This window comes from Saccoglossus kowalevskii, chromosome 8 (assembly GCF_978046115.1).
Source record: "Saccoglossus kowalevskii chromosome 8, keSacKowa6.1, whole genome shotgun sequence".
In the NCBI taxonomy this organism is placed as follows: Eukaryota; Metazoa; Hemichordata; class Enteropneusta; family Harrimaniidae; genus Saccoglossus; species Saccoglossus kowalevskii.
The window spans coordinates 7,766,419-7,794,271 of NC_140648.1; the positions used below are offsets into that span (position 1 = coordinate 7,766,419).

General features: G+C 34.9%; 1 protein-coding gene across 1 annotated transcript; it reads left to right on the forward strand.

The window, feature by feature from the left end:
- LOC100376730 (GTP-binding protein 1-like) lies at nt 1–27,853 on the forward strand. The gene is made up of 12 exons (XM_002736269.4): nt 1–222; nt 317–650; nt 7,338–7,446; nt 14,084–14,264; nt 17,077–17,285; nt 17,882–18,021; nt 21,927–22,165; nt 22,422–22,566; nt 22,748–22,930; nt 23,721–23,856; nt 26,001–26,142; nt 27,327–27,853. The coding sequence occupies exons 2-12, from the start codon at nt 495–497 to the stop codon at nt 27,703–27,705; spliced, it is 2,019 nt and encodes a 672-aa protein (XP_002736315.1). The 5' UTR covers nt 1–222; nt 317–494; the 3' UTR covers nt 27,706–27,853.

Below are 27,853 nucleotides of genomic sequence, written 5' to 3' on the forward strand. Positions count from 1 at the left end.
GGCAAGTAGGAAGTTTTAGCACATATTGCACAAGCAAATAATGATATATCCTGCTTTATTTTGGTTGTGGTGATGTTTCAATGTATTGCGTCAGTTCACTGTATAATTCTGAGGGTGACAGACTTGTTTTCACGAAATCAGATATGTTATTCCGATTAGCAACAGTAGGAACAGAATCGACGCAGACGTGAGAATTCCGAACCTTAGTCGGACAAATAATAAGTAAGTAGATCTTAGCTTGCAACTGGAAAACTACCACGTTTTGAAATATCTCCTGTAAGAAATATTCTTTATTTCCTTTGCTCTTCACATCCAGGCATTTCACACTTGGAGCAGTTGGACAAATAAACCGCTTCACACGTCTGTGGTGTTCATGGGATTACCGTGAATTGTTGCTGCTTTTGTGGAGTTTAAAGTGAGGTGGTTTCTTATCTCCAGTCACATATTCTATGCTAGGAACTGTGCACAGAGTATCCTAGTTCTCTGAATTCAAGATGTGTGCTGCGATTGTGAACAATTTCCTGCCCAACTCACCAAGTCAGGAGAGTTTAAAATCTCCAGAAAGTGAGCACAATCTGTTTGCTCCGGACAATGACACTACACAATGTAATGGCGATCCAGATAGTCACTGCAGCGGCGTTGGTCTAAAGGTACGGTTTACTTCACGTTTTAATACAATACATTGTAGATTATTTGGATGTAGATACAAAATAGATAAGAAATGTAGTACATGTGTTCATAACCATTTCAGCGTATTGTGTATTATTTTAATTCAAACATATGCTCGTAGTAAGACCTACCATGATGGAAAACATGCACCTCTACTCACAACAAACATGTGTGTACTAGGGAGTTAAAGTTTAAAAAGCTCACATGATCAATGAAATAACCCTAGCAATAATAACAAACAGTGAACTACACTAAAAACATGAGAGATGGCATTGGTGTAGTTTAATGGTGTGTAATAGTCCTGTCTTAGAAATGCACTAAGTCATAAGCCATGGAGGTACATTGTAAATACATAATACTTTAGGATTTAACACCTTTTTGGGTTGTTTGGTTGGGGTAGGTTAGGGGTCTGTACATTTCAAGGGTTTTGGTTAATTTTGTCAAGGTTTTAGGTTTTAAAGATTGTTGAAATCATAATTATTCACCAGCATAGTAAAATGGTCTCCTTCTTTATATCAATACCAGCCTGCTAAATGCTGAATACTGAGCCTTGTAATGTGTTAACTACAACATGTAGTGTGTTCAGTGTTCTCCCCAGGATGTAAACAGCGTGGCGGTACCGCCACAGTGCTTCGATTTGCCGCCACACCGGTCTGACACCGTCACGGTGATTAGCAAGACCGCCACAGTGCTTTTTTTCATTTGGGGATTTCGTCACGCTGGTCGGCCTGACCGGCACTCAAAATTAGCGACCACCACGGAAACGCTTCCGACTATTGTCATATTGTTATTCTACTTACGTACCGATCGACACGCATCCTGCCAGTCGTGGATAATAATTTGTAAACAATAGACACAGTCGCGTGATGTGGTAGCGGCTTTGAACAATACAAGTCAATTTTGTAAAATTAGCATCTCTTTGTTTGTAAGTAAATACTTTCTGACGATAGACGCAGTCTTTAGTTTGAAAGCTAAAATTCTTTCAAAATCAATTCCACCCGATATAACATGGGCAAATCGGAGTTCACGATCAGTTTACGCTACTCAAGAAAAAAAACGTGTTTATTGCGTTATTGGGTAAAATACATTTGAACTGTTATCATCGTGAATTATGTAAAAACACTTCTTTCAATACTTTTTTTACCTTTTAAAAATTTCTAATCACCTCTTTCGAAAGCCATCATGCAGTTTTTATCTGAAATTCATACCAAAACATCGTGCTACGACATCGCTTTACTTCCGCAATGTAATTTTTATGATCACGATCATTCGGAAAACTTCGGGTTCTACCGGCATTACCATGCGACATTCTGATTGGTAAATGGCGTTTTTGACCCACCGGGTCAAAGGACACTTGCCGGTCAACTAATGCGTCATAACTATCATGGCGGGTCTGTGTTTTCCACCGAAGTGATCGAGTGATCAAAAATAATTTCTCCCGATAAAACTAGCTCAAATTTTACGTTTTTTTTCATATAAAAAAAGAAGTATTTAATTTGTGCATGGCATCATGACCGAGTAAGAGGAATTATTGGTATAACCGGTGTACATGTATAACATCGCGAAGTAAGTTATGTCACGTCGTAACTTTGATCGTTTGGAAGTGTTATTTGTTCGTTCATTTACTGTAAATGTAAACGTTAGAAGCTGATGGTCGGAATAATAACCAACAATCCGCCAAATAACTACATAGTCGATTTTTTGAAGGAGAATTTTGCAGTAAATAAGATCATGAAAGTGGTGAACATAATCCTGGCTCAAACGTTTCAAATGAGTTTCATTTAACCTTTTACAATTTATTTGTTTCTTTTTAGTCTGTAGCATTTGCATTTCAAGAATGTTTCATTTTTAAATTCAAACTCTTCTAAATTGTGAAACGTAATATTTTGACTCAAAAAAAAAAAAATTTTCCCTGTGACGGAGCTCATTAATATTACAAAAGTGCCCAAAATAAAAGTGTTTATAACACTGTGTGAAGCAAATAAATATCTGCCACTTTGTTTTTAAAAATATATGTTGTTTATTGTGTGGGTGTAAATGTGCTTTGGTCAATTTCTATTATTATGTAAATTATATGCAAATTATATGCAAATTAGGCCGCCACAGTGGTTTAAATTCCTGGGGAGAACACTGGTGTTTATTGTCTGTATCCTGGTATGTTGTATGCTATAATACCTTCTGCAGTCTATTCGAAAGAAAAAACCTAACCACCCTGCCCATCACATCTTACTATACATGTATGTATATTCTAATCTAACAACTAATTTGCATGGGGAACAAAAGAGACGTTCATATTGTAACAAATAAATAAATAAAAAATTTAATGTAAACAACAATGATGTTCTATGATTGCTATGGTGCAGTTCCATAGAACTTTTTAGAGAGATCATGCCCTGTTCATATTTGGTTATCCTTTATGCCTGTGTTGATGTCTTATTGACAACAAGATTCTTTATTATCAATTTTAGTCTGGTGTGGTAACCATGGTTTCTCAAAATATTGGTTATGGCATGGTATAAAGACAAGTAACAAGTAATATGCTAGAGGTTTAGGTGGGGGCTCACTCACTAGACTCCTCAACCTAATTTTTGCCCTAATTCTTTTGATAACCAAATTTCTAATTTTTTTATTTAATACTAATTATTTTATGCATATTAGGTCACATGTCTAACATTTTATTGTTGAGAATATTAACAGTAACCTATTGGTAATATATTGCATCATAATCTCCAAGATAGACCTAGATCCAGCTAACATTGCCAGAACCAATCACAAACTAGATTGCACAATGCCTTGTCAAGATAGTTATATTGAAGACAAACTTTGAAAAGAATAGTTGTGTATTGCTAGTACATTGCATCATGAGGCGTAGTGTTTGCATTGTAAATACAATAAGCCTTATTCCGCTCACCGCGAGATCTCGCGTGTCCAAGCTTTACGTCCTTAGCAATCGGTCTTGATCACGTGACACAGGTCAAGCTTCCTCCTAGAGATGGTCAGTGGTAGTGCCATTGTTCACTCTGTTGTATTCCGTTCACACAACAATATCAACCGTACAAAAACGTTCCTACTGTGAATGCAAGAGCGATTCTCGAATTCATCTAAAGGATTACACAAATGGTGTTTTTTTTTTACACCGTACAGACGTTTCCCGAAAACAAAAACACAACCTGGTAAATATGATTGATGGATCAGTTTCTGTTCTCGTGCTGATGACTTTGGAAGACACTTGATCACGCAAAACACTTTCAGTACTCAACCACGTTAGCGCCCAGTGTCCTCACTGACTCAGAAAATCGAGGGGTGGGCGCATAAGTGTAGTTTATGCATGGTTACCGTGGTCCATGCATTCACAACGTAATAACGGTGGTCGATATTCATGCTGTATCATATAAAAGCGATTACCAGTATTCGTTAAGAATGATCAAAGACCAAGTTTTATGATTAGACAGTCAAATTAAAAGCATTTTGAAGGGGATGGGTGCTTCGCCCAGCATGCACTTTATTGGAGGCAATGTTCCAACATCATCACATCTAAACCAAATACCAGCCACTGCAAAAGGTGTAGAATTTGATGTTGAAACACCAAATTTATGTAGAAGGCTCTTGAGCCGTGGCACTGTGTGTTTGTCGGCATCATCCATCATATAAACGTAAAAAGAAAGATAAAACAAATGGAAATCAAGTATGGAAATACGCTCAACATTATGCAAGGACGCCATTTTAAAGCACAGCTTGACCTGTGTCATGTGGCTGACAACCGTTTTCAGGGTATCTTGCGAGATCTCGCAGTGAGCGGAGTATTCACTATTGTAAACAGTCAACTGTTGTGTTTTTGCATTAGCAGTGATATTGGTTATACACACATTGCTATCATATTCCATCATTACTGGTATGCAATGTGTAGTGATAGTGCCAATGTTTTTTTTTGTAATTTGTCAGAAAACAAAATACATGCAACTCCCCACATGAGCACAAATGTGTACTACTAACTATAATTCAAATACTGTAGTGCATATACAGTGTAAAGCTGCTGCATATTTCTCCACATTACCGGATTTGGCTGACACCCCCCACCCCCACCCCCCCAATGGGCGGTGTTTCAAATAGTGGGTGATGTTTTGGTTCACACATTGCCTGACTGAACTAACAAACACGCTAACAGACCCCAATTTTGCAGTCTGACATCTTGCATTCAGCGCGCTATTTCAAATATGACATTAAAATTAATTCACTTTCAAGTCACAACATGATGATGTTTGAGAAAACATGACACAAAAAAATTTTCTTTTGGGATACTCCTTCGTAGGATGTATTGGCCAGGACTGAGGTGAAAAGAACAGTTTGGTTGGAGTGGTAATAAAATTATAGTATATGTACAGGGTATTTATACAATGTTGACATCAAATGAAGAGTTTCGTAATATTGCCCGAATTTTATTTACCTGGGCTTTGGAATGAAATCACAAAGCGATCAAGAGAGACGCAGAGATCAACATAATGTAGAATATGATCGCATTATTTTGTGAATATACATCATGCATGGTTCCCAGAAAATGTTTAGATTAATATTTCGCATAGACCAAATATATTCATGCATAAGTATAAATTCAAAGTGTTTTAATACATTGGTGACAGGTCACATTTTACATGCAATAACGAGGAAGAGCAAGCCAAAATTGAAACAGGGTGTATCATGGACTTGGTACAACATACATGTACTTTGCAAAACTTGCTGCGTGGCGATACTGACATCAAGTGTGTGTTGGCCAAAGTTTGACCCCCAAGCCATGCGCGTTACCTTAGCAACCTTTTTTTAGCTCCGCTGTCGACTTTGTCGAGCGGAGCTTATCATATGAGTGATTGCCCGGCGTCGTCTGTGTCAATGTTTTACTTTTTCAACTTCTTCTTGAAAACTACAAGCCTGAATGTTTTGATACTTGGTGTATATGTACCTTGGGTAGACCTCTCTCAGATTTGTTCATTTCATGATGATATCTTGAATTCTATTATTTTGGTGAATATTTTTGTCATTTTTAGTAAAAAGTGATATTTTTGACTTCTTGTTAAAAACTGCAAGTCCAATTGCTTTGATATTACATATATAGGTACTACATGTGGATCTCTCTCAGATTTGTTCATTTTGTAATGATATCTTAAATTCTCTAATTTTGGTGAACATTTTTGTCATTTTTGGTAAAAAATGATATTTTCGACTTCATGTTAAAAACCACAAGTCCAATTGCTTTGATATTACATATATAGGTACTACATGTGGACCACTCTCAAATTTGTTCATTTCAAGATATCTTAAATTCTCTAATTTTGATGAATATTTTTATCATTTTTGGTAAAAAGTGATATTTTCGACTTGTTAAAAACCACAATCATTTATGGTGAAAATTGATATTTTTGAATTCTTGTTGAAAACAGCAAGTCCCATTGCTTTGATACTGTACATATTGTTCATTTTCTAATGATATCTTCTGTTCTTTAATTGAAATGTGCATTGCTAACAGCGGAGCTATCTCAGCCGAGAGGCTGCTTATTTCTTGCTCCGTGCATCAATTTAGTAAAATTAATATATCCAACGATACTGTAATTACGCAACTCTACTGGCTTTGAATACTTATTTCAACATCGTTTACTTAGTGCACTGCTTTTCTAATTACTAGTACGCAAATTAGTTTACAATATTGTACTGGCTCTGAATATTTCAACATTTGTATTGCTTACATAATAAATACGCAAACTCAAGTTATTTTTAATATTGTTAGGGCAATGAACCGGGATATTGGGTCTGTGAATATTTCAATAATACCAACTTGATAATGCGCTGCATTTGTAATAATTACACAAATATAAACATGGGCACATTTAAATCACTAAGGCTCATGTCGTACAAAATTTCTCCAGTCATGATGAAAGCAAATAAAACTTCCTGACATCAAGCTCTTCATGGGCTTACGTCAAATCTGTGACTTTTTATCAATAATGGTTGTTGATGATTTCTTCATTTAATAGCTTAATTTTCAACATTGGAATAATCATGTTTTCCAAGTGTTTTATTTCTGACATTAGCAGTGTCGTGATAAGTTATTACATGTATGTGAGAAGCATACACATCCCCCAAATAAACTTTCTGACTTCCAGTGGTCATTGAAAAAACAGATTGGACAAGTGTCATAGAATTGTAGACAATTAAAAAAAGGAACAAATCCAGCATGGCAGTAACTATTTTGATCGTAGTAGTGTAATACAAATTTCGTTATCTCCCAGAACAATGTGGTGGCACCACCAAGCTGTTTATACATGTATCCTGGAGAGAACACTATACCAAATCTATACACAGTAAATAATGACGCTGATAAGTGATCATGGTTTAATCAAGGCTGATAATGGTTTGTAAGCTAGTGATATGTGGAAAGAATTGGTCTAAAAAGTTGTTAGCATTCCAATATAGAAAGCATTAGTATAGCTCCAATTACACAAAAATAAAACTGTGCAAATAATTTTCAGTTTTATAGTAGGACAGTAACCCTATTTTCACTATCATGGTAGTAATACAGTATAAATCGTTTTATTTTTCATAATGTGAACTATATCAGAGTTGTGTGAATGCTTGCTGTTTGTTTTCTCTAACCTTTTTATTATGTTCTATTTCTAAAGTATCTCTTAGTAAGTCCAGAAGAAGAGACCTATGAGTTTCTGCTGACTCAACTGAAACAAAGATTAGATGATGGACAGGGGGAAACTATCTACGTCATTGGAGAAGGAGGTTAGTATCCCATGATGCAACATTCTTCATCTCAACATATTCAGTTCTTTGTATTTTGCAAATAAAGTAATTCTTCCTTTAATTGGACCATCAACAAATATTTATTACCTTGCCTGTAATGATAATGAAGTAGTGAGGTGTAGTGGTGGTTACAATGTCTATCATTGTAGTCATCAGCATTGTTGTTGTTGAGGTTTATAGTGGTTACAATGTCTATCATTGTAGTCATCAGCATTGTTGTTGTTGTGGTTTATAGTGGTTACAATGTCTATCATTGTAGTCATCAGCATTGTTGTTGTTGTTGAGGTTTATAGTGGTTACAATGTCTATCATTGTAGTCATCAGCATTGTTGTTGTTGTGGTTTATAGTGGTTACAATGTCTATCATTGTAGTCATCAGCATTGTTGTTGTGGTTTATAGTGGTTACAATGTCTATCATTGTAGTCATCAGCATTGTTGTTGTTGAGGTTTATAGTGGTTACAATGTCTATCATTGTAGTCATCAACATTGTTGTTGTTGTGGTTTATAGTGGTTACAATGTCTATCATTGTAGTCATCAACATTGTTGTTGTTGTGGTTTATAGTGGTTACAATGTCTATCATTGTAGTCATCAGCATTGTTGTTGTTGTGGTTTATAGTGGTTACAATGTCTATCATTGTAGTCATCAGCATTGTTGTTGTTGAGGTTTATAGTGGTTACAATGTCTATCATTGTAGTCATCAGCATTGTTGTTGTTGAGGTTTATAGTGGTTACAATGTCTATCATTGTAGTCATCAGCATTGTTGTTGTTGAGGTTTATAGTGGTTACAATGTCTATCATTGTAGTCATCAGCATTGTTGTTGTTGTGGTTTATAGTGGTTACAATGTCTGTCATTGTAGTCATCAGCATTGTTGTTGTTGAGGTTTATAGTGGTTACAATGTCTATCATTGTAGTCATCAGCATTGTTGTTGTGGTTTATAGTGGTTACAATGTCTATCATTGTAGTCATCAGCATTGTTGTTGTTGAGGTTTATAGTGGTTACAATGTCTATCATTGTAGTCATCAGCATTGTTGTTGTTGAGGTTTATAGTGGTTACAATGTCTATCATTGTAGACATCAGCATTGTTGTTGTTGTGGTTTATAGTGGTTACAATGTCTATCATTGTAGTCATCAGCATTGTTGTTGTTGTGGTTTATAGTGGTTACAATGTCTATCATTGTAGTCATCAGCATTGTTGTTGTTGAGGTTTATAGTGGTTACAATGTCTATCATTGTAGTCATCAGCATTGTTGTTGTTGTGGTTTATAGTGGTTACAATGTCTATCATTGTAGTCATCAGCATTGTTGTTGTTGAGGTTAAAATTATAGTGGTTACAATGTCTATCATTGTAGTCATCAGCATTGTTGTTGTTGAGGTTTATAGTGGTTACAATGTCTATCATTGTAGTCATCAGTATTGTTGTTGTTGTGGTTTATAGTGGTTACAATGTCTATCATTGTAGTCATCAGCATTGTTGTTGTTGAGGTTTATAGTGGTTACAATGTCTATCATTGTAGTCATCAGTATTGTTGTTGTTGTGGTTTATAGTGGTTACAATGTCTATCATTGTAGTCATCAGCATTGTTGTTGTTGAGGTTTATAGTGGTTACAATGTCTATCATTGTAGTCATCAGCATTGTTGTTGTTGTGGTTTATAGTGGTTACAATGTCTATCATTGTAGTCATCAGCATTGTTGTTGTTGTGGTTTATAGTGGTTACAATGTCTATCATTGTAGTCATCAGCATTGTTGTTGTTGAGGTTTATAGTGGTTACAATGTCTATCATTGTAGTCATCAGCATTGTTGTTGTTGAGGTTTATAGTGGTTACAATGTCTATCATTGTAGTCATCAGCATTGTTGTTGTTGAGGTTTATAGTGGTTACAATGTCTATCATTGTAGTCATCAGCATTGTTGTTGTTGTGGTTTATAGTGGTTACAATGTCTATCATTGTAGTCATCAGCATTGTTGTTGTTGTGGTTTATAGTGGTTACAATGTCTATCATTGTAGTCATCAGCATTGTTGTTGTTGAGGTTTATAGTGGTTACAATGTCTATCATTGTAGTCATCAGCATTGTTGTTGTTGTGGTTTATAGTGGTTACAATGTCTATCATTGTAGTCATCAACATTGTTGTTGTTGAGGTTTATTTGCAGCTATAAAATACTATCAACCAATGTATAATCTCAGTTTGGTGCAGCTGGCTCATATTTTTGGAAATGTTGATAAAAATGTGCCTCATTATTTAAACAGGAGGAGTTTGTATTAGAATGTAGCAGATATCTGTCTCTGAGAAAAAACATGAAATTTATAGCCTTGGTTGCAAGAGTTTTTTTTTTACTTTGACATCATATTCAAGTATCATTCTTCCCTATGGTACAGTGTTCTCCACAAGGGGTTTTAGATGGGCAGTTGGTCAAGTGTTATGACTACCTACTGACTGTCGACACGCACAAATCAATGTACATCCAGCGGATATGTAAACAGCTCGCTAATTCCTAAGGCCACAAAAGATTCGTTGCCCAATCCTTTACATTTATTTCACTTTCTCTATTGTTTCAAGAGTCAAATTGTAAACAATTAACCACTGGGGTCTGCAAGCAGTTATCGAGTGTTTTAAGTCAATAGTGAAAGAATAAACAGTGCGACAATTGTCTATGTGTCAATCATCTCAATTCATTGTTGCCGCTGATTGTGTATCGACACAGCTACAGTAGTAAAACACAACATATGATAACTTGATTGTACATGTCATCGTTATGGGGTTCTTCCCACGCTGGATGATGTGGGACGGCAACGTCCGGCATTCAGAATTAGCAACCTACACACATGGCTGCCATCCTGCACTATTGTTTTTGTCCATGACGCAACAAACGCACTGGAAGACCGTCTGTCTGCATGGGCACTGATTACTGAAGCCAAAAATAGAAATTTCATTATTTTTGGCTCTAGAAATCACCTCCCATATATTTTAATGTACCGGTAATGCTAATATTTGTGTACTTTTGTAAATTGAACACATTGCTTTTCATGGTCATGGATTATTTGCAAGACGTATAAATCAAACTGAACATTCTGTAAAATATTGATTTCAAAGACTGCAAATTATCCTATGTTTATTTGTGTGTTTTTGTGTGAAATGAAACTGTTTCTAAAATAAACTTTTTACAAGTCTGTTTGTTAGTTTGGTTTTGTATAGTATGACAGTATATATGCAGTTATCCTGAAAAGTATTTATGCCTGTCAACTTCAATAACGATTTTGATGATTTTACTTTGCAATATTGAAATGCCGATCACTCTCTGGTATTTTGTATTGGTTTCAAAACAAAGTCTTAGACAGCAATGTCTATGTTATTCAACAAGATCAACTGAGTCACCATTTACATGAACTTAAATTTATGGCAAGCATGAAAAGTTACTTGAGGCTTGAAAATTCAAATAATTATTCAAAAAATTCAAATACTACATTGTATGATGTAGATCCAGAGTTATGGGAACTAGAACTAGAAATTGGTGAAGTTAACTGAAGTATCATGGATTATTTAAATACCTGTTGATTGTTTTTAAGAGAAAGAAAGATTGTACCTTGGTGTTGCGGAACGAGACAATATAGAAGGTTGTGATGGCAGTTATGAAAGAATGAGTGTTGATGCCAGACTGTGGTAGTGGGAGAATTCATTGAACATTTAAATTAAGGATCCTCTCACTAAGTGGAAGTGTGTGTACATGTACATGTAGATGCGTAGACTTGTCCAAAAATTTGTCAATGACAACAACATTACCTATCCCGAATCGACAAATGCTTTGTACCATCTATACCATGGTACTGTATGCATGTGTTGTTAAATACATAAGAACAACCTGAAGCATGTACACTGTGTACACAATATGGTAATAACTTTAATGAGGTTGTGATGTAGACATATCTTGAGAATATTATTAGCTCCGCTGTCGACTTTGTCGAGCGGAGCTTATCATACGAGTGATTGTCCATCGTCCGTGTCAATGTTTTACTTTTTCGTCTTCTTCTTGAAAACTACAAGCCTGAATGCTTTGATACTTGGTGTTCATGTACCTTGGGTAGACCTCTCTCAGATTTGTTCATTTCATGATGATATCTTCAATTCTCTAATTTTGGTGAATATTTTTGTCATTTTTAGTAAAAATTGATATTTTTAACTTCTTGTTAAAAACCGCAAGTCCAATTGCTTTGATATTACATATATAGGTACTACATGTGGACCTCTCTCAGATTTGTTCATTTTGTAATGATATCTTTAATTCTCTAATTTTGGTGAATATTTTTGTAATTTTTGGTAAAAAGTGATATTTTCGACTTCTTGTTGAAAACCGCAAGTGCTATTGCTTTGATATTACATATATAGGTACTACATGTGGACCTCTCTCAGATTTGTTCATTTTGTAATGATATCTTTAATTCTCTAATTTTGGTGAATATTTTTGTAATTTTTGGTAAAAAGTGATATTTTCGACTTCTTGTTGAAAACCGCAAGTGCTATTGCTTTGATATTACATATATAGGTACTACATGTGGACCTCTCTCAGATTTGTTCATTTTGTAATGATATCTTTAATTCTCTAATTTTGGTGAATATTTTTGTAATTTTTGGTAAAAAGTGATATTTTCGACTTCTTGTTGAAAACCGCAAGTGCTATTGCTTTGATATTACATATATAGGTACTACATGTGGACCTCTCTCAGATTTGTTCATTTTGTAATGATATCTTTAATTCTCTAATTTTGGTGAATATTTTTGTAATTTTTGGTAAAAAGTGATATTTTCGACTTCTTGTTGAAAACCGCAAGTCCAATTGCTTTGATATTACATATATAGGTAATGTGGACCTTTCTCAGATTTGTTCATTTCATGATGATATCTTTAATTCTCTAATTTTGATGAATATTTTTGTAATTTTTGGTAAAAAGTGATATTTTCGACTTCTTGTTGAAAACTACAAGTCCAATTGCTTTGATATATTATACATATAGGTACTACATGTGGACCTCTCTCAGATTTGTTCATTTTCTAATGATATCTTCTGTTCTTTAATTGCCATGTGCATTGCTAACAGCGGAGCTATCTCAGCCAAGAGGCTGCTTGTTTGTAAAAAGTGATATTTTCAACTTCTTGTTAAAAAACACAAGTCCAATTGCTTTGATATTACATATATAGGTACTAAATGTGAACCTTTTTGGCTGTTTTGCATGGAATTTATTTTCACTGTTTTTTAGTTAAAGTTAAATGTAAAATATATAAAAAAAAAAAACAGTATATTTGCTAGATTTTATTCTCACTGAATTATTCCTTCAGCGAAAATAGCAAAAATTAATTCCAAGTGAAAATAAAGTATTTTACAGTATTCGGTCTTGACCCAGCACTCTGTTTACTGTTGTTATTTGAGGACACTTTCTATAATACTAAAATGGTCACCAAATTTAACAAGTGTTTGTCCCCTTGACACTGTTCGGCGGTGTGAGCGTTGGCTAGTTTAAATAGGTTTTGATTGTATACAGCGCCACCAGTGACTGTTCCTGGCTCCATGCGTCCAGGTGGAGTACATCACATTTAAACTTTGTCACGATGACAATCACCATGCATGATCAATTTGGACGATCCATTTCCTAACTTAAAATGTAAAAATAGTAAAATCCAAAGGTGTGGAGATAGTTTAAAAACACATTCTTACCAGGTGCTAAGTTTATTTCACCCAAAACCATAAAACTTGAATTTCCTACAAGTTAGGGTGATGTCAGTGATAGCGCCCTCAATCAACCAACAAAACATTTCTTGCTTTCTTTTTTATAAAAAAGCACACAGACTGGCATGTTATGACAAATGTTTTTGTTCTTTATTTCAACTACATGATGTTGTCAATTTAAGTGCCAACAACTTGTGTGCCGGACTATACCTTTTAGGTGGGGGATGGCGGCTGTGGGGTAGTTAGCATGATGTGGTTGATTGACAGGTCCTTAAGTAACATGCTGCCTTTGTTTTATTTTACATGCTGCTTTGAACCATTCTAGTTACGATTTAGGTTTAAAAATAAAGATCAGAGATAGGATATTTTACAGGCTGCTCACTCTAGTTACGAATTAGGTTTTTAAATAAAGATAGAATATTTTTGGGTATTTTTCAAGACCAATGTCGATTGCTGATTACAAATTAGAAAGAATGATAGCAAACTTTGGACTTTGGCAAATTGAAGAAAAAATTGCTATAAATCATAATTACCGGTACTATACTATATAAAACATGGAATAACTGGCCAAACTGATTTATATAGGATGAGAAAAAGAACATCAAATCAATTGTTTTGTCATGGTTTTCGTGCTGATGAAGATTTAATAAAACATACTGTCGATTGGTGATATGAGGAAATGCTGAACTTTATTGACTTTTAATAATGTGGATCAAATTGCATTCACAATTGTGATTCCTATACATGCATTTGACAGGCACTTTTAAGACTACAGTGAATACTGTAACATACATTTGCAGAATTATAATCGTCTATCTTCTAATCAAAGTGGTTCACAGTATATCTTGTGGAATTTGATATATATACATGTCTTTGGTTTCAGATGGTTCTGATAGTGGACTAACATCAGATGAACTTGCTGCCTCTGTAGCTACATTACAGAGTATATCAACCCAGTTAGAGGCTGATATGGTGTTACTCAGAGAACGTACCATACAAGGTGGTTTGTTGGCAGAGTACCTTGTCAGAATGAAACCAGATGATCAAGATTTCTATGAAATCAGGTAAATTTGCTTGTCTTGTCTAGGTTTATATTTGTACTTTTTTTGGCAGGAAGAATCTTTGTATTTTGTTATGAATGTCAGTCTTGGTAATTTGAGACATTTTCTATGGAGCCCTGCGATGAAAATGTTTAAATTGTATGCATGGCATTTCAATGACTTTTTATTCAACGTCTTTTTTTAATCGTTCTAGAAATACTAAAGACTCCATAACCCTGCATCGTTTCTGGTTACTGCATGACCAAGCACATAACAAAACTTCAATACATTCATTGGTGATTCATAATGTACAAGATATTATTACATAGACCAATTCATACACAGATGTTAAGTGACACGATCAACTAAATTATATAAACATTTATCATGTACAAAGATACACAACATTAAAAAGATAACAAAATGACTATGCTGGCTGAAAAGGTCATGTGATAAATATAATAGATCAGATAATGGTACGTTAGATTACAATGAATTCTCTCAATACAATTCATTGTAATAAACCCCCTCCTCAAACTAAGAATGTCTGGGAGTGTTTGTGTGTGCAATGTCATGTTATCAGGTGTTCTTCATTCTTTCAACAATTCACCGTTGATTCACTAAGGAGTAGACTGGCGACACAGTTAGCATGGACTCCTGATGTAATCTTGTATGAAATGGTGATCCCTCAATGCCTGTTGTGTCGTCACAGGAAGCGCTGTCCCAGCACAAACCGGTGTCATATGACGCCTTACTAAACGATTTTGGCTAAAATTCCGCTCCGCCGCCTCTTTACAACAGTGTTTATACGCGGAACTTGATATTGCTTTTTACAATTTGGGTTGCCTTTGAATCACATATTTTAGTGAAATATTGTTTATAGTGTGAAATATTATTGTCATACATAATTCAATCTTTGAAACAACAGAAACTAACACATAATAACGATACTCAAATTTGTGTTTGAAGTTCGAAAGTAGTTGCGTTATTTCCGGTTTCAACTAGTTCGAAAATAGAACGTCCTTGAGCGCAATAACAAACTCCCTGCACACCTAGCGCGATATGCATCAGATCGGTGTAGAAGACGCCGACCTGCAGCGTCAATGCTCAATGCCCCTTCACAGACACACACAGACATGTGGGTGTAGACAGTTGACCAATCACAAGCATACACCATCCCTAGGGCTTGGTTCTACACAGCATGAGACACAAATGTTAAATGAAAATTCAGTCATGGTTAATATCACCATATGCATACTGAGCGCTTTCCCAATCTACAGCTTTCATTCAAAACTACAGTTCACCCACGTTTTGCCAAGTACATCTGGAGATCACAACACATTGTATCAGCAGCGATTCCAACAAAACATGAACTACAATCTGTTTTTACTTGCATCATAAACAAAACTACAATGTACCTGCATGTGGTGAGAAAAAGTATGTTAAAACAGTGTAATTTCTGTGGTTACAACATATAAACAGAAATTAATATTTTGCTGGCCTGTAGAGGGTGCTAGTACTGTTGCATAACAACATCAAGTTTTCTTCAGAACATTTGGACAAAATTTTGTCAAGTGTTTTGGAATAAATGTGGATGCGTTCCACACACAGTAGACAAAACATGCATTTCCTCAGTCAATGCAGATAGAAATAGAAATTGTCACTAAGCGTGAATGATCATGTCACTGAAAAGTTCATTGCTTGATTGGGTAGCTGCTTGAACCCGTGTCAGTAAGAGCCCACCAGACCGATAAAGCTCTCAGTTGATTGATCCTTTCTGATTGAATCTAAATTGCTTTTTGTCATTTTTGGTAAAAAGTGTTATTTTCGACTTCTTGAATATTATCCACTGTCTACTAGTAACTACTGCTATGCTTGTATCAGTGAATAGACTGCTTGTTAACTTATTGTATGAATAAATTAGTCAAACAAATCAACCATAATCAAAGCTATTGTTATTTAGAATAATGAATGAATGAATGAATGAATGAATAAATGAATAAATAAATAAATAAATAAAAGTATTTATACAATATAAATATTTAACATAAATACACTGTACCATACTTATATACATACATCATAAGCATCTTCCGCGGTATTAGACCACACTTTAATTTTAGTCACAAATAGTTGAGGGCATCCTATTGTATTTCACTCAGTTAATGTTAAAAATAAAGTTGTTGTTTATTAAAATATTTGTGTAAAGTGTTTTTCATTACATGGAAATCATGATAGGCACAGTTTTTTTATGGACACCAAGAACCCCCCCCCCCCTAGACTCGCTACTGGACATTCATGTCTTTTTTTCACAACAATAGGATAATTATCTTAATTGGTAACATTTTCATGGTGGCTGTTTATTTGGAGTTTTGGCTGGGCCGCTGACCAGTGTGACAAGATCACTGTTAATACATACTTGCATTTATGACTTGCATACTCATGGACAAGTTTAAAAGAGAAAATTCATCAGACATATATGACATATTCAGATATATTGATTTAGATATCAGTATTTATGATTTGGAATCAGTTGTTATGAATGCATATTTGGGTAATCGTTGCAGATTGGTTCCAATCTAGGAAATAATTCATTCACTGAAATTATTCTATTACTCAGTTATTGCATCCTCCCAAGGTTCAAGGTTGTTCATTTCATAATTTTGGGGGTTTTCCCCTGATGAGATGAAGGGAAAATTGTACAAGTGACAAAATGTGTTACACTTTCAAAGAATACCAAGAGTATGGTAACCAAAGTTTAATTATGTTTGAGATAACCCTAATTATTATATACCTCACTCAAGTACCATTTTAACCACTATATTTTGGTTACCAGGGTTGCTGTCGTTGGTAACGTAGATGCCGGTAAAAGCACCTTACTGGGTGTGTTGACCCATGGTGAACTTGATAATGGAAGAGGTTTTGCCAGGCAGAAATTATTTCGTCATAAACATGAAATGGAGTCTGGCAGGACAAGTAGTGTTGGAAATGATATCCTTGGCTTTAACAGCTGTGGTGAAGTTGTCAACAAAACAGACTCACATGGTAAGTTATTTACAGAAGATATATATACATATAAGCTGATTACCAGTGATGGAATTAATTGAAAATCAAAAGTGATACTTCAGGCCACAGTGATAGAGGGACTGTGTTCAGGCATTGCATTTTTTAGGAGAAAGTTCCAATGAGAATATTTTTTTTTCAAAATGGGGGTCCAGCAGAATGTGCGTTTAGTGCAATTCCTGCCTTTCAATAAAAATGACTGGTCAATCCTGTGCTAGTGTCCACCTTTATATTAAAACAAATCTCAATAATATTTACTTGTAAAGTTCCTGGATATGAAGGCAACTTGTTGAAACAAAATTTGTACAGTGACTGATTTTGAGATTTATATTTAGTCATACAAATGTATGACTAGAAAAAGCTAAAATCCTGTAAAGTTGATAGCCAGATGAAGCATAGTGTCGCAACAATGAATTTGTTAAATCTGACTGCATGTGAACTATTGCTGTTGCACAACATTACAATTTTACATGCTAGTGCAAAATGCGATTTCTCAGTTTGGAAAAGCCGATTTGGCAGGTGAGCTACAAGTCTATGTAGAATTGTAATATTATACTATACCTCTTGTTTTTCTGCAGGTGGTGGTCTTGATTGGACAAAGATCTGTGAAGCGTCGGCTAAAGTGATCACATTTATTGATTTGGCCGGACATGAGAGATATCTGAAAACCACGGTATTCGGCATGACAGGGCATGCGCCTGATTTTTGTATGCTCATGGTAAGTTTATAATATTTGGATTATTTCTAAATCAGTGCTAAGCTCTCTTGTCAACTGCTGCACTAAAATATACCCTGTTTTAATGAGTCATCTTCAGGCTATTAGCCAGAAATTTGCAACTACCAGACCAAAACAATTGAACTTTTGGATATATTTTTTTAAAATTATCAAAGAACAATAGGAAAAAACAGAAAAATGGGAAAACGTTGCTAGTCCAAAATCAAAGTTGCCAGTCCGTTTGGTGAGTGGACTGGTGGCTGGCTAAAACCCTGGTCATCTTATTTCTCTGATTAAATATAGAATTTTTTTTATACTGAATCACTAAAATATTACTGTTAAATTTAATTATTATTCACCACGTCCTGATTATGAACTGTCCACCGAGTTGAAATTGTGCGTGTTCAACAATTCTAAAACTGGAGATGCCATGATTACAAAACCGCTCATGTAGTTCTAATGTTTTTACTGTCAAATTCATTCAAATAAACCTGTGAGTCAGCATCACTGTGAATCAAGCTAAATGCTAAATCAAATGCTAAACAAACAAATGCTAAATCTTCCATTCATCCACTGAATTTAATCAATTGCTAGTCTTTCAAAAAACATTTTTTACCTTGTCTTGTGATTTAGACATTATTGTTAGCTATGTTGGCTTTGAAAAGAGTTACTTAGGGAGTCAAAAGGGACCACCTTCATCAGATCCTAAAGATAGCATGCTAACTACAGGCGAATATTGCCAAAATGACTCTCTGCATCGGAAAGTGTTGAAATATAAGAAGATTCCAAGATGAGTTGGCAGTGATGTTTAGCTCGAGGACCGTAGATCTGCTAATCTATAGTGATGGTGCTGTGCCTGTCTTTGTGTCTTGATTTTTGTTGTGTTCTTAACTGGGTCAGTATAGATGAACATTTTTCTTGAAAAGCTGACCCACCAAAAACTATGCAAATTAGCTTAAAAAATGTTTAAAGCGAACCTAAATGCGGCCTTAATTTATAGTTGTGTATATTCTAAACTGTATTCGAAATAATATTGCAGTGGTATAATTTTGTTTTAATTATAACTGTAGCATGGATAGGCATTTGAAGTTCTTGCAATTAAACACCATGGAGGCCATTCATGGAGGGGAATAAATAACGAACGAACATATTTAACATCCGGGTACTTTTCAAAGCTATGACGTTTTAGTATCTGATCGCATTCGTACACGCCATTGTACATAGCTGTTCATGCTGCGAAGCATTGTGTACTACTAGTATAAACTCAACTTTTATATGCACAATGTGCTTTTTAAAACTTGGGTTAGAGCCTTATGCGTTTGAACCACAGTATTCTGAGAGTGAAAGCCCATTTGCGTTAAGTACCATACTTCCCCGATCGTACCCCCCCCCCCCTCCGAGTATGAAGCCCATCCCTATATTTTTACTTGGTATTTATCGAGTTGAGAGCATTCACGATTATAAGCCCAGAGTGTTTTTACTGGGCGTCGACGATATTCTTTAAAATATGCGTGTAAAAGGTGTGTTTCATTTCATAATAATCGTGATTGGCTTGGTAGTTTGGTTCATGCTTTTAGTTTTATGAGAAAACTCGCATTAATTTCAGAGTGCATGGCGAACGTACACAACGTGGTTTGCACCCTTTCTATTCTGTCATTTACTCAGGATGAACCTCGATATTGCAATTCTGGAGTAATCCCTATTTTTTTTTGAGTAGTGGCTTTCGAAAAGCCAAAAATGTGATCGTTAAGTCGTGTACCTGGCTATTGGGCATGGTTTACTTTGAGACTATCTGGTCTATCATGAAAGGTCTAGGGTTTGAACGATGGGACATGTTGGCGATCGAGAAAGGTGTTTAAATTCTTCCTCCACACTCAGTTTACCCACCGTTACTATTAACTGTCATTTATATTTCGGAAATTGCGAATCGCCAGTTTTTAGGAAAAAAAATCATTGTTTTTTCGTTGCAATCAGTGCTACAGATCACATTTTAACATTGCGGTAATTCACTTCCGCATTGCGTTAAAAAATCATCGTCAATAATCGAAAAATTTCATCATTACGAAACATCATTTTGTTTGGTTAATGAAAGACATGACCTGTTATGTCAAAGGAAGTTGTTCCAGGTCAAATCATGCTGAAAAACCTCATGGTGGGAAATTGCTTTGCGTCGAGAGTTTGCGTACGAACGAAAACATATCAAAACGAAAATAATGATAAATGCCTTCATCCACAGTTTCCCCACAGACCCTACCCATTATTTCACCGTAAATTCAGACGGTATGTAAATCGTATTGTAATAAAATGTGTGTGTTTTTTATGAACATGTTTCTTTCTTCATTGTAACTGTCGTTCAAATCAATGACTCATTTTTTTTCAAAAATAAGTATTATTTTCCGGAGCCCGGCGTGGTGAACGAATAATTTTTTTGGATAATTTTTCGTTGTTTGCAAGATGGTTACAGTGTTGCACCCCAAAACAAAATCATTTTTTCTGAGTTGGTCCTCGAGTACAAGCTCATCCCTTACTTTTCCCTTACGTGTTCATGCCTCCGGGCTTATGATTAGGTATACTGTGAAGATTCAGATCAGTCCAGTGTGAGTGATGAGAGTATATCGTCGATGATGCCCCTTGTTCGGATGATAGTATATCGTCGACGATGCCCCTTGTTCGGATGAAAGTTTTATTTCAAATTACACGGAAGTCTGTGAACAATCTGCTTGCTGTTCCTGTGACACTTGTCCCATGATTTGCCGGTGCAGCCCCGTGAATACATGGACGAAAATGTTTCCACCATCACCCTACGAACTCAAGATTACATACTCCAGCATCCATACTTTGAATAATTTACACACCGCACAGTGCAGTAATGGAAACAGCAGTTAGACAAAAAACAAAACAAAATGCCTGTCTCGATCAATCGCACATCCATAATGTTTGTATGTTGATACGCTTGTAAATAACATTAACGTAGAAATCTAAACAACCTAAACTAGAAGTCAGTTCACCAGTCCAGCCAACTATGGCTCCCTAAGTTGCTTATATTTAATCAGATACTATTTCGTCATCATGCTTTGTTACCTGTTTATACCTCATGAGGGCGATTTTTTATGGCAAGATGGCGCAAACGGAAGTCCTTCGCAGTTTTATGGTTTCTCATATTTAAATTATCATAACTCTGAAGATATTCATTTTTTTTTTCAAATTTATAATCAATATACATAACTTGATAATTACAATCACCAAAATAGGCTCTATTTAGTTCCCCTTTAAATGACTTCTACTATGACACTGTTTGGTCTGCAGTGATGTTATTGATAGTACAAACTCATTGACCTTTATCAGATTTGTTTATTTCATAGTGATATCATTAGTTCGCCATTTTAGCAAATATTTTTGTCACTTTTGTTAAAAAATGCTATTTTGCCTTCTTGAAAACTACCAGGTGAATTGCTTTGATATTTGGCAATATCTTCAATTCTATATTTTTGGCGAATATTTTTGTCATTTTTGGTGAAATGTCATTTTTGACTTCTTTATATGTACTACTAGTAATTCACAGAGATATCATTTATCCAGGGTTGATGAATCTACTACTTGGGCACATCATATGTGTTGAGACACTTATAATAGAATGTAAACAAGGCCAAGATTTTCTCATAATTATATTTATGTAATTATGCTTGCCCTTCTTGCAAGGCTCTGCTGAAACAGCGGAATCATTTTGACTGTCAGGTCACTTGTTTGTTAGTATACTGTGAGCAACATTTCAGTGCTATATTAGTGAATGTAGTATGATAGTCTTCTTTTTAAAATACTAAATTTAAATATTCGCAAATTCTGCTTCATGTACCTCCAATACCTCAGCACACAAGAGTTCCTTCTAATCTTTCTCTGATTTGTTTCAGATTGGCAGTAATGCTGGTATAGTTGGAATGACTAAGGAACATCTTGGATTGGCATTAGCACTCAGTGTTCCCGTCTTTGTTGTGGTCACTAAAATTGACATGTGTCCTCCAAATGTCTTACTAGAAACACTCAAGTTACTTCAGAGGATACTCAAATCACCAGGATGTAGAAAAATTCCAGTTCTTGTAAACAACTCAGATGATGTGGTTGTTACAGCAACAAACTTCAGCTCAGAGAGGTGATGATATGCTTGTTTATTGGGGCTTACTTGGTACTGGATGTTTCTTTCTTTCCTATGTCCATAGAGCATATAGAATGAATTTTCGTCTTCAAGTTGCATCATTAGTTTAGCAACTTCATTATATGATACTGATTTGTGATTGAGGTAAAGTCAACATCCCACTACTCAATTTCAAATGTACATGTAATTTCTCTCTGTTCAGTTATTTAACACAGAGTAGTTTTGAAGACTTGTTTATATTCTTTCTCCATAGAGTGTGCCCAATCTTCCAAATTTCAAATGTCAGTGGTGAGAACTTAGGCTTACTCAAGATGTTCTTAAACTTGCTGTCGACAAGAATGGACGCAAACATAAAGGAACCTGCTGAGTTTCAGATTGATGATACATACTCTGTACCAGTAAGTGATAATAAGGACCCAGTGTCTCATCTTAAAATTTCTAGAGCTTTCTCCCCACTAATTCTTGGTCTGTGGTTTTTAATGAATTGCCAGTCACACAGTATATGCAGCCTATGTCATGACCTAATATTTAAGCAGTAACTGCCTTCTCTGAAACCACTGATTCAATAATTTATTGCAGGGTGTTGGCACTGTAGTGAGTGGGACTACATTGAAAGGAATGATCAAACTCAATGATAACCTGTTGTTAGGACCAGATGCACTTGGACAATTCTTACCGATTGCTGTTAAGAGTATTCATAGAAAAAGACTGCCTGTAAAAAGTGTACGCGGTGGACAGACTGCCTCATTTGCATTAAAAAAGGTCTGTGTCAAAATATTTGATGCATTGTGATGTGGAAATATTGCATTATTATAAGCCATCACTTGTTGGTTTGTTGATAGCCTACCATATTAGGGAACAGTTCTCCAGCATAAAAAGCATTATTTTGGGGTAAAATTCCATGCATATTACCGAGGTAATTACCTAATTTGTATAATGATGTCAGTGGCTACTGATATTTCAAGTACTAATCTTTGTGATTCAATGAAACTTGGTACATAGATTCTCCAGGACTGTGCACAGTTTTGGTTTAAAATATGTGCATATTAATTATCTAATTTGCATAATTAACCAATTTTTGACTTTTCCTAAAGTCTAATCACATAGGTGGTCTGTGAAATTTTGCAGACCATATTAGTTTTACATTAAAATCTGTGGATATTACTTTCCAAAGTTGCATCATAATTTATCAGTTTTCAGCTTTTCCATCAATATCTCAAGAACTGTATTAAAATTAATCATCACATTAGAATGAAACTTGGTACTGGAACAATACACAGACCTAATTAGTGTTGGGTTGCAATCCATGCATAACAATTGCTTAATTTGCATTATACATGTAATAATAAAATTGGATGAGTGACGTAAATGTGTGTAGTAATTGAAAATATGAAAATGTATGGACAGGTAAACCAGAGCATGTATTAAGCCACTTGAATTCCTACTAAAGCAAACAATTTGGGCTTTTGCAGATACTGACAATAATAGTAGTCTGTCATCAATCATCTAATGTTTGTAAAACTAAAATATTGCAATCAAATTTACTTTTCAGATAAAAAGGAAAGACATCAGAAAGGGTATGGTGATGGTTTCTCCAGCTGTACAACCCAAAGCATGCTGGGAGTTTGAAGGAGAAATACTTGTATTGCATCACCCTACTACAATCAGTCCACGATACCAAGCCATGGGTAAGATCATTTCATACCGATCCCTCATGTACATTTACAATGTGATGTTGAGTCACAATTCTGAGATCATTTCCTAAAGCTTTATCTGTTATAACAGGACTATTATGTGAAATATTTAATGCAGTGAATATGCACAAATTGAAGTCACCCACAGTAATTAAGATTGAGTGTGAATATTTATTAACCACACCTAATTTGCATTATACTTTTCTGGCTTTCCACCGATTTTTTTCAAGAAATAATCATCTCACTATAATGAAACTTGGTACATATGTGGCCTGGAACAATAAAAAGACCAAGTAAAAATTACCTTATTTTCCCTTGAAATCAATTTTAGTTAGTCTCTACATTTTACATTTAAATCGTCAAAGATGAATAAATTCCATACAAAACACCCAAAAAGTCTTTTCAGAGAAAATTAATTCTAGCTAAAATAAAGTATTTTACAGTAATTAGTTTGGGGTTGAAATCTATGCATAATAATTGCTTAGTTTGCATAATATTTACCCCATTTTTTTTTTCCAAAAAATATTATTGCATTTTAATGACTAGCTTTATAAGTGTCTAGGAACAATAAAATAGTTTTAGATTGAAGTTTAAGTACGGTAATACAAATTTGCATTAGCATCACATTTCATTGAAATTTGGTTCATATTTAATCCACAGATGTGATTTGTTTAATAATGAAAAATATGGATATTGATTATCTAATTATTAATAGCCAATTTCTGATATCTCAAAAATTCAGATTGAAATTAAACTTGTACCACAGGGTAATTATAATACATTAATTATAATTGCTCTGGAATAAATTAGACTGGAAACCACAGATCAAATATATTGTATTATAAACTTGTGGATCACATTGTTTTCATGTTGTACATCTCAAATAGCAGACAAATATTTGTGCCAAGCATCTTGTTTGAAAGGCTAATTAATTTTTAATACTTCTCCAATACTTTCAGCACATAGGAGTTTTTTCTTTGATTTTGGTTAAATGTACGTCACTGATTTGTAAATTTGGCTCAAGATGGTGGCCATTTTTGACAAATTACATACATGTACTGGTCCAAGTTTCACACCCCAATTTGGGGCGATTTCTGTTTATACGGATTCACATTCAATTTATTGCCCATCTTTCCTGAAATTAAACTGTCAAGTCGTGAAACCTGAGTTTTATTATTTTGAATAATTAAGTGTCAAAATGACTATCTTGTGTGGGTGTGAGTGGATAAACTACAATTCAGCGTGACTTGTTCACAGTCATGAAAAGTGCTAAATACTTCTTCCATCCTCAGTTTACCTTTCAGAAATTGTGAATCACCACAGATCTTATTTAAACATCAGCAATTCACTTCATCATTGCATTGTAATAAATGCTATTGCCAACTCATTTCGCAGTTTTACCCAACTCAAAAAGAAAAATATCCACCCTAATCTATCTGGTGGCACATGGGGAAAAAAATTGGCATTTGAATAGTTTTTCAAGGGAGTGCTAGACTTAGCACACACACACTAAAATCATGATTACCTCGTACATGCTTGGAGTAATTCACTTCAAATGTCATTGCATACACTTGCACATACAATAATTTTATCATTTAATCAAAGACATCCAACCGACCCATTTAGTCGTAAAAAAAACCTAAAATTAGATATTTTGGCATCTTGGCATGTGTTGTCATTTTTTTTTTTCAAACTTGGTGTAAGGATTAACCATTATTGTTAAAGTTGATCACTTTGATTTCTAAAGTCTGTATACTATTGCTTAAAAATTGTTTTGACATTGAACACAAATAAAGTAAAGAGTTTTTGTTATTGGTCACAATGGTCATGAATAGAAACTTATTAACTACTTAGTGCTATGCTATTGAATATCATACATTGTGATACACAACACGATCATGTATCTCCATAGTAAAAAAAATACCCTGAGGTTTTTCCTCTGCTGTTTCTACATCACACACAAATACTTTTATTACTCTCTGTATAACAAACAGAAAAATTCCATATGCCAGTCTTAAACACAAAGTGGACTGTGCATTGCAAATTGCTTGTTTATTGTAGAGTCTCAATTGGCAAGGTTGTAATAGTTATGCAATGTTTTTTTTATAATGGGTCTTCTTAATTTTCTCTTTGAACAGTACATTGTGGAAGTATTCGGCAGACAGCTACTATCATTAACATGAGTCAAGATCATCTGAGAACTGGTGATAAAGCCAGTGTGAGATTTCGATTTATAAAAAACCCAGAATACATCAAAGCCGACACAAGAATGGTATTCCGGTGAGACTTTTATTTTCATATTTTACATTTCTTCAGTCATGTTCATAATGAAATAGATCATTGACATCTCTAGGTAGTTGTTATCTAGTTGATTCATATATGGAGCATGTTTAAATATTTTAATTTGATTTTGAATTTTGATAAGAGTATTACGATGATAATATTAATCAAGCATATCAATATTCATTTGATGAAATACTGAAAAAAGTTTTCCATTTGCTGTACACACGACACATACACATGGACTTATAATTCAGTCTCTGTACGAAGTCATATTTCAGAACCCTCTGGACTGAATCGGTTCATTATTTTCATAGGTGGGACATATGCACATGCAATGTGGTGGATTGGACATGCTTTATCAGTTTTTGTTGAAATTCGGTGCTTACATTATACATAAAGCAGGATGATGATTTGTTTTAGGGTCATGTTTGTGCATTAATTATCTCTTCCCCGCTTGTGTAAGCAAAATGTTGGCATCATTTTTCAGACATTTCAATCTTTCCTGATGCCTAAAATAGAGTCAATCGTAATTTAAGTTTTTAATGGTATTCAAGATTAAGTTTATTGTGACTAGCGTGAATGAGTAAGTTTCGTTTCGACAATAAGTTGTTATCACTGTAAACAATGTTAAATTATTCACATGCTCAGCTTATCTTTTGAAAACAACTATTCTTTGATTTGAAAAAAAACCATGCTGTTTTCCCCAGCAAAATCCAAGCCAAAATATCGTACTACGACAACGGCAAATCTCTTCCGCGTTGCATTCAATAACATTAACATAGTTATGGTAATTTGAACATGTTGGCATCATCATCCAGCAGAATCCGGTACTACACATTTTGTAATTAAAATGTGCAGGCATAACACACATACAATTAAATTTAATTTCAGGTTAAACTCCTGGAGGGTCTATGGTTAAACGTTAAATTATAATATGTTTCACTTGCTGCACACACTGAATTGTTGAACGCTAAACAATGTAATAGTAAGGCAAATGGTATTGTCACCAGACACTGTCTTGAAGTGTAGATTTCGTAAAAAAAGACATTTTTAACTTTCCATTACTGAATGCAATTGTACTGATTATAGCTGTCAACCTATTTTTAGAAAAGGACTGTCATCATAGACCAGACAATCTCCTTCCTTATTTTGACTTAGTTTTGTTATCACTTGTTTTACAGTGAAGGAAGAACAAAGGCTGTTGGCAGTATCAGTAAAATATTTCCACATGTAGTTGCTACAGCGCTAACAGCACGACAAAAACCTCACAAAATGAGACACCAGCAGCAGTCTGCAAGTGGCAAAGCATCTCAAGGAGAAGAGGCCACTGATGGAAAGGGAAGAGGAAAAGGGTATGGAAGGGGACGAAATCGCGGAAGGCGGCGACACCATAACCAACCAGATAATGCAACATTATCAACTTTGTCCACAGTGGAAACAAGTGCAGAAAAGACAACATCTGTGTCGTCGTCAACGACTTCAACACCTGGGACTGCAGCTGAGCCTCTGAACACAGTAGTTCATCCAACACCTAAAACTGAATTGAATAATGGTAGTTGATGCTTGAAACTAGCTTTATAAATCAAGATAGGTCTGATAACAATGTTGTAGAACCATTCAGTTGCCATCATTACGTTCTACTCTTCACCCTTAAACAAATTCCCTAATTTTATTTTCTACTCAATGTTTCTGGGAGAATTGTTTTGTT

Excerpts from the sequence above, each read along its gene's own strand:
- LOC100376730 (XM_002736269.4), top strand. The coding sequence starts at position 495 with ATGTGTGCTGCGATTGTGAACAATTTCCTGCCCAACTCACCAAGTCAG. Across the intron at positions 7,447-14,083 it reads CTACGTCATTGGAGAAGGAG|ATGGTTCTGATAGTGGACTA; the intron begins GTTAGTATCCCA and ends CTTTGGTTTCAG. Across the intron at positions 22,166-22,421 it reads ACAAACTTCAGCTCAGAGAG|AGTGTGCCCAATCTTCCAAA; the intron begins GTGATGATATGC and ends CTTTCTCCATAG.